The 13,416-nt window shown below is 41.4% G+C and overlaps 1 protein-coding gene across 2 annotated transcripts; it reads left to right on the plus strand.

The window, feature by feature from the left end:
- Positions 1 to 199: 199 nt before the first annotated feature.
- On the plus strand, positions 200 to 12,064 carry SAMD13 (sterile alpha motif domain containing 13). 2 transcript variants are annotated; one of them, XM_066325131.1, is made up of 4 exons: positions 200 to 324; positions 1,696 to 1,776; positions 5,843 to 5,954; positions 10,820 to 12,064. In XM_066325131.1, exons 2-4 carry the CDS (start codon positions 1,724 to 1,726, stop codon positions 10,961 to 10,963), a joined length of 309 nt encoding a protein of 102 aa, XP_066181228.1. In that variant the 5' UTR covers positions 200 to 324; positions 1,696 to 1,723; the 3' UTR covers positions 10,964 to 12,064. The 2 variants fall into 2 exon arrangements, with proteins under 2 accessions (XP_066181228.1, XP_066181229.1); XM_066325132.1 differs by lacking the exon at positions 200 to 324 and having other exon boundaries at positions 1,622 to 1,776.
- The last annotated feature ends 1,352 nt before the right edge of the window (positions 12,065 to 13,416 follow it).

Below are 13,416 nucleotides of genomic sequence, written 5' to 3' on the forward strand. Positions count from 1 at the left end.
GTCCCCGCAGGTAAGCGCTGCCGGGGCGAAGCCGCTCGGCGGAGGCGCCGCTCGGTGCCCCGCCCGCTGCCCCCGCCGCCCGCCGGTCCCCGCCGTGCCCTCCCGGGCCGGGGGCCGCTGGGGGTCCCGCGGCGCGGCGCCTTTAACGCGGCGGCCATGACGCGGGCGGTCCGTGTGTGGCGGGCGCGTCACGGGGCCGGGCGGGGCCGCTCCCGGTGTCACTCGGAGCCGCCGCGGAGCGCCCGCTGCCGCCGGGGGGCGGGGGCCGCGGGCTCCGCCGCTCCGCAGCAGCCGGTAGCCATGCGCTGGTTTAGTTGCTCGTAGGTAGGTTTTTCTGCCTTGTTTCCCTCGCCCCCCCCAGTCAGGACTGACAATGTGGTGCGGTGCGAGCGGGCTCGGGGGTGCCCGTGAGATGCTGAGCGTGTCACAGCCCCGGCGCAGCCGCGGGAAGCGGAGCCCCGGAGCCCCCGCCGCCCGGGCCCGCGGGCTCCCCGGGAGGTGCCCGCCCCGAGCCCGGGGGCTCCGGGCCGTGCGCGGCCGCGGCGCCGGGCGTTCCGCAGGTAGGCTGGTGCGGGTTCGTCTGCAGTCACCTCAGGTGAACCGAGAAGTGATTTCAGGGAATGCGTGGAGTTGTTTGGTCAGCGGTGCAGGAAGAAGCATCTTTTCGATTAGTTTGTTACTGTTTTCTTGGTGCTTTACGTGCTTCTACGTGTATAATAAAGGGTTTTCTTTTTCTTTTTTTTTTTTTTTTCCCACATCAATATTAATTGCAATTCTCTATTTTTGCAAAGTTTTAGCTGAAGAGCATGATTTCCCTATTCTGTACTTCCCAGAGCTTTGAGACATTTCACTGGCATCCATTAATGCTACAGCAAGAACATCCTGAGTCCTTGGTCCGTTCTCTGGTGCTCTCTGAAATAGAAATGGCTTACTAGAGAACAGAAAGGAAGGCTTGGGTCATTTCTGCATGTTCCGAGGCGTGATGGAAAAAGCTGTGTGGTGCAAGTACTCCAGCGTGCTGCAAAGAAGGAAACGAACTGGATTTTCTTCTGTGTCCTTCATGTGCTCCTTTCCTTTTTGGAGTTCAGTGTAGCATACCTATAGAAGAAGCCGCTCTAGTGCAGGAAGGGAGGTCTTATGGATAACATACAGATTTAGGCCTCAGGAGTTTGGGGCTCAGTTAGTCATTCTGCTTGCCAGCTTTATTTGTGCAATGGGCATAAGTGACATACTCATCTGTATCTAAGTCCACATCTGTAAAACAAGGCTGTGGATTTCCAAACCTTCCTAAAGATCTTCCGTCTGTTTGGATCCTCTGTATCACAGAATGACTGAAAGCCTAGTCAGCTTTCTTGATACCCAGCTACATATTGCAGGTCAATCACGTATATGAATACGTCCAGTTTGATCAAAATCTAAACACTCGTGAAAAGGATTAAATGTAATATTATCTTCTTTGATTTTCAGGGAAGAATTATTTCTTGTGTTTGAAGCACATGTCAACTTTTTGTCTAGTTCATTAGCTACTATCAGCTTTGCCAGGCTTCCAAGGAAATCCGTCTTTGACCGCACTGTTGCTCTCAAGTGGAAACATGCTTGTGTCCCTGTAGAATGCTTGTCTCTCTTACATTGCGCTGCTCTGGTCATACTACCAATAATTAAACACAGCTTTTTTTTTTCCTTCCTATTGATCAGTTGCTGAAGTAAAACTTCTGTCCTCCCCATGCTAACTGTTGACATGGAAAGCAAGGAAAATGGCTCTCTGGATGTCAAAAAGTAAGTGTTCCTTTTACCTAAACAGCACATGGATTTTTAATGTAGTTTTCCTTCGAACTAATGTGGTTGGCAGTAATGGTCATCTCCATCTTTGCTCATTTCAAACTCTCCCTGTTCTTAATAACTTCTATTGTATTTCAGCTGTGACGTAGAAGAGTCCAGGGCACTGAGCTGATTAAAAGTGATATATGGTAGGACTGCATAACAATGAAGAGATGTAGAAGCTAGTAACTTAAGTTAGGAGTATGTTTTTTCTTTTCCTCTCAACCGGACTCTAAAGCAGGTGGTAGCACTGTAGCCAATATTGTGCCTCTGCTCATCTGTCTGTTAGTGGCTTTTACAGAGCCAGTGCCTAATGAGAGAAGTGTCCTGTGTGAAAGTTACCTCTCTGTGCCCTTCTCTGCTGACAGCCCACCTGTCTAGGGCTGAGAACCAGTAGCACTGTATCACTTAGGTGTCAGTTCCCTTCTGAAACAGATACTTTAGGCTGCTTATTGGAGCACCTTGAAGTTGCTGGGGTTTTATTTCAGACCTAGGGTGGGAATAAGGCAGAGACGTGGTGTGTACTGCTCTACTGCTTTTTTGTGTGTGTGGTAGACTACAGGCTAAGGCATAGGAACTTTTTTGTAAGCACTTGCTTAAGGTCAGAAATTCTTTAATTAGCACTAGCAGTTCTGAATGAAGTTATGATCCGAGAAGTGAAGTTCCCTGTGGAAAAATCTGGCCTTGCTGCTCGAGGGTTACAGAAGCCATGATGAGAGAGATGTACACATATGTATGTTTATTAAAGGAAAAAAAAGAGACCATGAGGAAAGGTACTAGAGTAAGCTCTTAGTCTCTTCTGTCAAGCTGTAACACTTTGTGCAGCTGCAGCTCATTATTCTCTTTCAGATCTCTTTTACATAAGCTGTCCAAGAAAACGTGACAATGCGTAGGCTACCAGGCACTAGAGTAAGGTAAATAATAATGGTCACTTGAGGCTACCGATAAAACACCTGATTATGAAAAGCATCAAAAGGTCTGATGGCAGCCATTCAAATCAGCATCCTCCCCCTTCACTTGAGATGCTGGCTGCACCACACCAACATAAAGAGCATTTTCCTATTCATTGACTGTGAATAATTATCATGTGTCCCTCAGAAACTACCTTCCCTTTGACAGTCTGGTTTCTACAATGAGCACTGGAGAGTGGGAGGAGAAAGGAGGCAGTTGAAGCAGGGACAGTGTACATTTAATCATTTTCCTCAAGGTTTGGGTGAAAAAGACTCAACTGATTGCTAAGGTGCCTTTTTAGAGTGGACGGAAATTTTATTTAAGCTGTGGGGCTGTGGTTTCTAGATGAGTGTATACAGTATGTATGTGGGCATGTCTGCAAAGGAAGTATTTGACACTTGAAGTGCTTATAAATAGCTTGGATAAAATCTGTTTGTTCTCAGCTATATCCTTTCAGACCTTGCTGCTTCTGCCACATGATGGCAATAAAGGCACAGGGACAGGTGAAAAACAGACAAGCCTAATTCTTATTCATTGTCAGTGCATCTAGTATTTCGTTTTGAAGCCCAAAATGCCAGTCCTTGTAAGATTTTAAAGCATCCAGGACGTCAGGCATAAGCCAGTGTATGGCTAAGCCACGGATGTTATATATTTCCTTGTCTCAACTAAAGAGTCTAGCCATGTCAGCAGTAGTGTGAGGAGGAGACTAACAAAGTCTGCAAGCCAAATGAGCATCTGTGTGGGTAGATGAGTTAAAATCCAGCAGGCCTCTAGCAGTCTGCCACATGCCTTCCAGTCTTTTGCAGCTGTAGCTGTGGAAATAGGCTCTACTTGAGGTCCAGCATGATGCTATTCCTTGAGGCAGGAACTTGCAATTATTTCCTGTGATTAATTAATGACTGAGGTAGAGCCCCTGCAGTCATTGCAGTTGAGCCCTGGATGGGGCTGGACCTGGACGAAGCTGTAGTTCCCTAGTGATAAAAGAAGAGCTGCAAGAAAAATTAAAGCTGAGATAAACTATATATAACTAAACAATAATAAACTAAAAATAAGAAATAAATAATAAACAAACTAGTATAAATAAAACTGGACTGAGAAAAAATAAACTGTGGAAAGGAGGGTTTAGAGCCATATTTAATTTGAAATTAAAGTGCTTGGAGACGTAAGCAAGTTATAGTTAGGTCATATTTTTACAGATTGAACCTTCTGTTTGCTGTTTAGGAAGGGTGAAATTCAGTATCTTTTTTGAGTGGTTGACATTTTGTTTATTTATTTTTTAGTAGAAAATGAGTAATTCAAAGTGACAGTCTGTGTCTTAAGAAAAATGCAAAGATTTAAATATAATTGCTCAAGTGCTGCTTTGTAAATATGTGCAGATTTTGTGTGGCAGTTTTCACGTTTTATTTCTTAAGCCTCAGAATGTGCATAACCAAACAATCTTAGTTGAAAGGGATTCTTTGATTAAAAACAATACACAGGAAAAAAGTGCAGCTTGGATAAGGCCAGAGAGTCTCATTTTCAATTTTGCTGAGTATTGCTTTTTATGTAATCACAGTCAGTGAAGCAATTCATGAAGTAAGTCATTATGTGATGAGCAAAAGTAAGAAGCTCCATTTCTCATTACTTGGAGATCTGGGATAAGTGAAAGAAACTGCTTTTAGAAGGCCCAGTGTAACACAGGTTATGGATGATCCCGGTGGTCAGATTTTGTTGCCATATTGACAGACATGTTTCAAGAGTTTGCAGACATGCAAAAATTGTTGTTTTTATGAGTCCTCCTTCTCAGGACTCAGATAGTTGTAGAAATAAGAATGTTTGTAGAAACAGTGATGGGAGGCACTCTGTGTATGAATTCCATTTGGCTGCTTTGAAAAATGGTCGGCCGTTGATTTGCTCAGTTATTTTGCTGAAAAACATACAAGTCCAGCAAGGCAGAGATGGTGACAGTTGGAAAAGAAAAAATTGAAGGATAGAACAAAAATATTGTCAGGACAGTATAATCTGTGTTTCTTTCCCAGCTGGTGAAATCAAAGTCCTGCCTCTAAGCTTCAGACCAGAAAATAGACAGGATTCTGACACCTGTCTTGATCTGTACATTTTGCATATTGCTTCATTAGCATTATGGTTAAGCAAGTATAATGATGGAAAATATTTGGCATGAACTTCAGAACTTCTGGTTGAAGAAACATGTTAAAGAAGCTTTTGGATGTCTTGCTCTTCATCCTCATAAATTACAGTAGAAAAGGCAGTCAAGCTCACTATATGTCTTTTTTACCAAAAATTTTCAGATACACCAAGGTTATCTTTGGGTGATGACAGTTTGAGGAAAGAAGTGCAAGATAAGGACAGTAATATGAATGTTTTGTTGTTTTTGCTACTATGAAAAGCAATTGTCTGAGGTTAATCACAGAAGGAATTAATTCTGATTGTGTTTAACAGATGTTGTCTCAGATACGCAGCTATTTTTAAAAGTCCATAGATATGTCCAAAGATAAGTCTGAGAACAGTTTTGGGAAATTTTCTATATTAAGAATTAGTGCCATCATTTGGTACCTCTTTTTTGTTTTGGTTGGGTAGTTCTGTTTGTAATTTATTTGTTGTTGTATTGGAAGTTAAAGATGGCTACCAGTAATTTCTACCCATGTTACAAGGACAGTCTCATCTTGTTTAAAGAGTAATCAACATATAATACTTTAAGTACTTGATAGCTGAAAGCAGGCTGTAGGCTTGAAAGGCAGGAATTTGGTAGCCCAGTTATGGCAGTTTTTATTCTCCAACAGCAAAGAAAGCACACTTGTAGGAAGATCCTAACTTCCTACAAGTTAGGCTGATGCAAAGATTCATATACTTTATTCTTTTCTGAAAGGAGAAGTGTCTCAATTTTCCCCAGCATCAGGTCTTTGGAATATCAAGAACAGGAGTGACTGTTCTGTATTGGGGTGGGGGGTATGTATCAAAGAACACTTTTCCTGGAGAAACAAAGAAGGAGCGGATGTACGTGAGGCATGCACAAAGCCGCAGCAGATGTTCTGCACACCTTTGGTGATTACGTGTCTGCATTTGCACTTTGCAGTTCAGTAGAAAATGGGAGACCTCTGGATCCTGCTGACTGGGCTGTTACCGATGTTGTGAATTATTTCAGAACAGCTGGATTTGAAGAACAAGCCAATGCTTTTCAGGAACAGGTAAATCTGATAGCAAACACCTTTTGACTACCATCAGTTTCTCACATTGCGTACTTTTGCTGTTGGCCTGGTTATATACTGTAAAATGGGAGAGAAAATCCCACATTAATGGTGGGATTTGAGTCTGTTATTGGGCGACAATGCATGGGACGATGATCCCTGAGTAATAATTTTGTTCTACAAGCTGTGGATAATGAGTTGGAGTTTGTTTAAGATAGGATTCAGAACGGTGAGAAATCTAAACAAATTTTCTGGCTTGAACTCAGTCTCCCTTTACAACCCACTCAGTTTCACTGTCTTGTTATTTAAAATGTGAATGGCATTTAAAATGTGCATTCCCTTCTTTCTTAGTGTATTGTGTAACTACACTCATGAGTATTTATAAAACCTGGGGCTTCTAAGCAACAATGTGAGTTTGAAGGCATAGGGTGAAAAAGGGGCTGCTGTGTTGCATTGAACTTGGCAGTACAAGTAAATATGGAAAGGACAAGTTGGCACTAGGTTGGCAGAGGAGCAGCATGTTTGTAGGACTCAGTCTGGGAAACAGGTTTGTTTCTGGGCCTTGTAACTGGTGATACTAATGGAAGGCTTCTTTGGGTAGATTAGATCAGCAAAGAGCCTAACAGTCAGGTGGCCCATTGTAACTCACCTGCCAGCAGCTGGTAAAGGTGTATTATTGGGGCAGAATTGGGAAGTTCAGCTTACTTGGCCTACAGCCCACCTGTTCCATAGAAAAGTAACTCACATCACATTGGCAATTCAGCCTCCCCAAAAAGGTCTGTAGGCTTGTGTGTGACTACCAGGAAATTAGTCACCCACACTTGTAATTAGTTATCATAGTAGATGGTTGAACCTTCCAAGGTCCTGAGCTGGTGCAAGTTATTGGCAGCCTTGCAGGAAGGCTGTACATTGTACATGGAATAACATCATGGTTGGTCAGGTTAATGTTGCTGACCTTCAGCACCATGTCTGTGAAATCCCATCTGATGCATATAGCAAAGTATCTAAATCTAGTTCTTTGTTCTTGAGGGTGAAAAGTCTGATGTTGGGTGATTCTCTGGCAGGTTGCACAGAGAGGTTTTTTTCTGCAGCTGCTACCTATTTTCCAGAATTTGAAGACGAGTGAACAGGCCAAAAAGGAAAAGGTTTGAGTGTGTCCATTCCTTAATCCCAGCATCCATATAGGAACAGCCCTGGAAATGTGGCTTAAGAAAACTACAGAGGCAAAATAATTGTGGCCTCTGGGAGTCTTTTCCTTATAGTGATACATAGCTCTGACTTCCATCAAATATCTTGACCTCTTTGCCTCACAGCTAGCTGGCTTGTCAATAGTACTGCAGTAATTACTACTGATTGTGCAGCAGAAAAGTAAAGCTAATTTATGAGTTTTGGTAAATCAGTTTGCAACAGGCTTATAGAAAGCAGCATAGGAGTAGAGTGTAACGGCTTTATTAGTATTCTGCAATGAGGATAAGTGGTTTCAGTAGGGTAACTGAGGACTCTGCCAGGACAGCCATGTGCAGAAATGTGGCTCTGATTCCACAGCCAATTTCACCTTATGCTAAAACCTTGGAGAGAGAGGCTGACAGCTGCCACCAGGATGTGGCCAGGAGCTGAGGGATGGATAAGCACAGCAGAAGTCATTGCCACTTCCTTCCCCCTCCTTTCCGTTAGCAGCACAAGGAGCAGCAAGTGCCTGCTTCTGCTTGCCAGCTTTGCCAGCCTATTCCCTGTATGCACCAGGAACAGCCCCATAAACAATCCCATCCCTAGCTTCTTATCAGTGGTGCTGTTCAATTTCTTCTACACTATTTGCTACCACTAATTTTAACTGTGTTTTACACTAATTTTACAGTATTTTTTGTCAGGATGTCCCAGGTATAGCAGTGCAGACAGGTTCATTCTGAACCCTTTGCCATTTTCTCTCTGTAGAGCACCAGGCATGCAGCTGCAGTTCTGGCTGGCCCTCTCTATTTTCCTCTGTCATTTGCAGTTGCCTGGGCCCCAGAAACCTAGTTTTATTTGATCTACTGCCCTGAATATGTACTGGAAGAAGAATGAGATTGTAAGCAGCAAAGGGAAGTACTCAGTTTCACCTGCAACACTGGGAAATTGTTTTCCACTGAATCTGTTCAGTAGGGGTAGCACAATGGTTTCCTTACAAAATATCCCTAGCCCAGAATGTAATTGTGACATCTCTTATTACACTGAGCTTTTATACAGCAGTAACTGAGTCCACACTTTCTTTTGATGAATCTGAATACATCTGGACTCACCTAAAACAAGTGGCTCAAAGAATCTTTAAGTCCTGAATTTTTCTTACAACACTTTAAGGGAAGTTAGAAGACATTATAGGGTTGCAGAATGTTTTATTAAAACTCTGTTGTAAGTGCTGGTTAGAAGTGATGCTTGTATGATGATTATCTGTTATTCCTTCTTGGAGTTCCACTGATGTCAGCAAATCAAAAGAACTCACTGATGAAAACAGATTCAGCTGAAGGATGTGGCCCAATAAGAAAAATCCGTAACATCAGCAAGCGAATCAGACAAGCCAACAACGTGGGGACGCAGGATACCCAAAGAGGGAGGAATAGCAGTTGCAGGATCAGGGTGTGAACACCTTCAGAGAAATACAGCCTGCCAATTTGTGCCTGAGCTTTCTGTAGGAGCCCTGGAATCACAGGGGACTGTGGCTCACTGCTGCAAGACTGAAGCTGTTTACAAGGTCTCAAGATGTGCTTGTGTTCTGACTTTTGTTAAGGCCAGTGTGGCTTCTTGACCATTATGTTGTGATAGCCAGATCTGCCCAGCTAACACAGTGGCGCATTGGTGCCCTCACTGCAGTGCTTTACCAGAACGGAAAGTGGGGTTTGACATCAGCTGGTGTCCACTGCTGCTTTCTGGCAGAGCCGTGGTATGGAGGGGCACATGAGTGTGCTGGCTGCTGTGCTCTTATGTTGGCTTACTGTAAAACTTTGCACTTCTCAGTCACTTAGAGCAGAAGGGGTGGTGGGAGGACTTAAAGCTTAACCAGTCCCCTGGTTATTTGCTGAAGACAGTGTGATACTGCTGTTGAGGTCATCCTGGCACAGTGGGGAATTACTGTTAGCTTGAATTGCGCAGAGAAGTCTCTCTGCAGTTAACATTAAAAAGACATACTGAGAGCTAGCATTGAAATTGCATCCTGAGAAAACAGAAAATAGAGAAGTAGCAGAGAAGAAATCAGAGAAGTCACCACAGCATACAGAATCTTCCCTGGTGCAGAAGAAGTGTGTAACAATTCTGCAGAAGCAGATTAATGTGGAAAACTTAAAGGAAGTGTAAGAGGAAAAGATTACAATTCACACAAAGATATAAAACACTTGAACTCGGAATATATAATCACTCATTCCTACACAGATGTGTTCAAAGAATCAGTTTTCTTTTAAGTGGAAGTCTTAGTAGTTACCAGCATTTCTAGAAAACACAGGGAGCCCTGTGGAAGAAGGGAAAGGAATAGATGCTTTTTTCCTATTCTTGGAGTTTCTCCTATTCCAGGTACTGGATTTACTCCATTTGGATCCTACCAAGCTGGAGGCTGCTCTTCCTCCATAGCATCGTTGAGCAGCAGCAGAAAAGGCAACTTCAGATCGGTCATAGCAATGAGCAAAACTCTCACTGGTGTCAAAATTCCCACAGAAAGAATTGTGACGAATGGAAAAGAGAGGATAGAAACTGGTTTTAACCATTAACATTCTCAACAGTAATTGGAAAGAGGCACCTGCTATAATTGGGTAAAAAGTTATTGGAAACTTTTTTCTCTTTTAGAATTACTGTTACTTTGTGCTCCCTTGAGGGATCAGTAGTTGTATACATCTTGGGGGTATTTTTCAAAAATGCCACTTTCAGCTGATCTTTGACTATGTTATGGTTTGTCCATGTATTTTGTATTTTTAAACTTTATGAAATTTTAAGAGAGATCAATCTTGACAAATTCCTGCTGAACTCTAATAGAAGTCTTCTTTTCATGTTGAATTGTAATCAAGGATGGGATCTCTGATATTTCTGAGAGAAGGGAGTGATGTGGATTCTTTCTCTTCCATTTTGACTTTAAAAGTGATTTAGAGGGAGTTTTCAAGCATATGTAAAGGTTTTGAGGTAGGGGAAAAAATCCAAAGCCTACAGAATTTCTAACCTAAACAAGTCAGAAAGTCAAGGTCTGAGAGGAAAAAAAAAATCCAACCATATCTATTGTTTACAAGAGGTATTTTAAGCAGGAAAGTGTTGAGGTTCTTGAGACCTAAGCTGGCAAATTGCTGCTTTTCTCCTCTCCCTTGAAAGTAGAGAAAGAGAAATTCACTCAGTGTCAGGCTCCAGTTAGGCTCTTCTAAAATTTCTGATTGCATGAGTCTTTTCCTTTTTTTCCCCACACAGGATGCATGGGAAGGTTAACTTTTTAAGGAAGGCACCTGAAGTTATTAGCAGATATTCACTAGTTTAAACTTGCATATTGCTGTCAATAGTAATTCTGAAATGCACTTCTTAAGCTGCATTCTTAGGAGGATCCTTCCCTTAATGGCTGATAATTAGGCATTCTTCACTTGTACCGATTAATTAGAAAAAGGTTTACAAGGAGGGAATTTTGAAATTAGGCTCATTTGGATTTTGTGCTTGACTAAATAGTACTTATGCCTTAGTCAGCACAGGTGAGCACTTGAAAAGCAGGCAGCAAGTGGAATTTAGCAGCTGTGAAGATGGTTTCAGGAAAATCAAGGCTACTGTTTTTCTCACTGATCCTCTATAGTAGTATTCCATTTGTTGCATGACTGTTCTCATCTGTTAGATTTGTATATTTGTCTTTTTCACCTCTTTAATTCTTCTTATAGGAAATTGATGGCAAATCATTACTGTTGATGACAAGAAATGATGTACTGACTGGACTTTCATTAAAACTGGGGCCTGCGCTGAAAATCTATGAATATCACGTAAAACCTCTACAGACACAACATCTAAAGAACAACTCTTTATAGCTAATTGTCTAATTGGGGTCATGCTGTGCCTCAAAGGAAAAATAAGCAATTTGGTTTCATGTGATGGAACTTTGTAAAGAGAGAATATATCTATTAAGAGTTTAAACCAAATTAGAATATATATCCTATTGGATAGAGCTGGCAATATACTATATACTGAGTCTGAACTGAGAGAGGTGGTGTGTATTTTTACATAGTACATAATGATTTTCTCTTTTAGGAAGTGTCAATGAGCATGTTGAGATAGCTACATCACTGTATCCAGAACAAAAGGGAGGTATGTCATTCTAATTTTTGAGCCAGACATGTTCCTGATTTCATTAATTAAGATACCAAAAATTAAGCAGAAACAACTCCAAAGTTTACATGCATCTTTAGAGAGAGGAACCAATTAAAGTAGGTATCGGTTTACACTAAAGACCTACTAAAATTGTTAGTACTTATAATTTCAGGATGGGACTGACACTTGCCAAGTCACCCTTTTTTGCAGAGGGTCCTATTTTGACCTTATTAAGGTTTACTCGTGGTATGCTGCAATGTTTAAAGCTGTACATAGAACTAACATAACTCCTTCGATAGCAGAAGGTGTTGCTGACAGGTGAAACTGGGTTGTGTATTTTTTGCTGTCCTTTAAATTTTCAGCTTTTCACCTGTTTTTAATAGTAGTCCTATGTAAAATATAGTTGGTTTTTAAAGGTTTGTGTTGCTTTGCAAACAAAAAAGCTCCATTTTATTCCTTTTTTAATTTATGATTGTTTTCTAACATTATGCAGAAATTTGTAAAAAGTAAAATTCTGCACATTTTTAATATTGTCTGTCTTTGGTGTTGTAATGATTGATTTTTTTAATGCTTTACTTAACACTTTGAATACTTGTTTTAAGAACTGAAAGAAGCTGTCTTGTCACCATACATCTCTGTTAAAAGAGAGTCATGTTCAATCTGTTTGTACTGGTTCCCTATTTGATAGGTTGCTTGCTATATCCCAATAAAACATTGCTTATGTTTGGATTCAGTTTACTTTACAGATCTTTTACTTTCTCAGTTGTGGTATGCTGGAGCTCCCTTTTTCCATTTTCCTATTAAAAAGGTACCAAAACCTACTTAATATTCTATGTTCTTGTGGTTACTTTTAACATCACCTACCATAATATTTAAAGATTTAATTTTTTCTTGCTCTTTCTTCTCTGGTGTTACATACTGCTGAAAGAGAAGCCCTGGCCGCAGTTGAGCAGTAACATCTGTGTTTCCCTTACCCCTGTCAGTGGTGTGGAGCTGCTGTGCTGGCCGTGGTACACAGGGTGGGTCAGTTTAGCCCAGTGTCTGGGAGACAGCTCACAGCTCTGTCTGGGCTCACCATCACCTCTGGCCCAGAGAGCTTTGTCATGACCCCTGAAGTGGGCAATGTGGGGTTGCATCAGTGATGCTGAGCAAAGAAACAAGGAAGTGGGAAATAAGCATGAGTGTGGAAATGGTTTGGGAGGAGATGGTCAGGGGGTGCAGCTTTCTGCCAAGTGGGGACAGGATTCAGAGAGAGGAAGGAGAAACTCTTGCAATCTCCTGCCTAAGTAGTGGCCCTGTCTTCACTTTGACTTGGCCAAGTGTGAGGTGCCTGTTCATGCTTGTGGTTACTGGTGTTAAAGAGAGAAGGGAGAGAAGGGACAAAGCCATGGTATAGCTATACCATAGCTATGTAAAGCTCATGGTATATGCTATATAACATAAATATATACAGCAGCATGCTTTATTGGATGCTTCCTAACCTTTACATGGTACAATGTATTTCTCTGGAATTTGAGACAGTAGAGATGTATTCATAATTTCTTTATTTGTCCCTTGTACTGAGCTTACTTCAGGTATTGGTCTGTTAGCAGCAGGTTTGTAAGTCATGGTCTGAATTCTGTTTATGATTTTATTTATAGTTTGGTCATGTCCAGAGATACCTGCTGGGAGTAGGGCTCTGCTGGAAGACAAGATTCAAATAGAGATTATCAACCCTGCCTTGAGGAATTTTGAGATATAGTTTGTATTTGGCTAATTTTGGACTGCAATTTTAAAATTATACATGTAATTCCAAATATTTTAATATAAAATTAGGTATGTTTATGAAAAGGATCATAAAAGTGGTCTGGACATGCTAACCAGCACTGTATTTCTAGAATTATTTTGGATGAGACTACATAGTGCTGTGTTAGTGAAGGATAAATTGAATATTCTTTTTTCTCCATTTGCATGTTTGGCGTGAGATTTACATTTTGTAGTCCTATGGAAGACAGGATTTGAAGTACAACATACTTATTCCAAGAGGGAGTAAAAACTCCACTGTGCAGACATGAGAGTGCATTTGATGACTACTGAACCAAGTTCTTTCTTTTAAAATGTTTAATGAGCAAATGAACTGCATTCAAAAACACCCAGATTTTATTTCCCCTTTGCTCAGACCAGAGTCATACAA

The sequence above is a fragment of the Sylvia atricapilla genome, chromosome 9, assembly GCF_009819655.1.
Source record: "Sylvia atricapilla isolate bSylAtr1 chromosome 9, bSylAtr1.pri, whole genome shotgun sequence".
In the NCBI taxonomy this organism is placed as follows: Eukaryota; Metazoa; Chordata; class Aves; order Passeriformes; family Sylviidae; genus Sylvia; species Sylvia atricapilla.

What these genes read in the sequence shown, in the direction of transcription:
- SAMD13 (XM_066325131.1), top strand. Translation starts at nt 1,724, where the DNA reads ATGCTAACTGTTGACATGGAAAGCAAGGAAAATGGCTCTCTGGATGTC. An exon ending in GGCTCTCTGGATGTCAAAAA is followed by an intron (nt 1,777 to 5,842) that starts GTAAGTGTTCCT and finishes TGCACTTTGCAG; the next exon opens with TTCAGTAGAAAATGGGAGAC. An exon ending in CCAATGCTTTTCAGGAACAG is followed by an intron (nt 5,955 to 10,819) that starts GTAAATCTGATA and finishes TTCTTCTTATAG; the next exon opens with GAAATTGATGGCAAATCATT.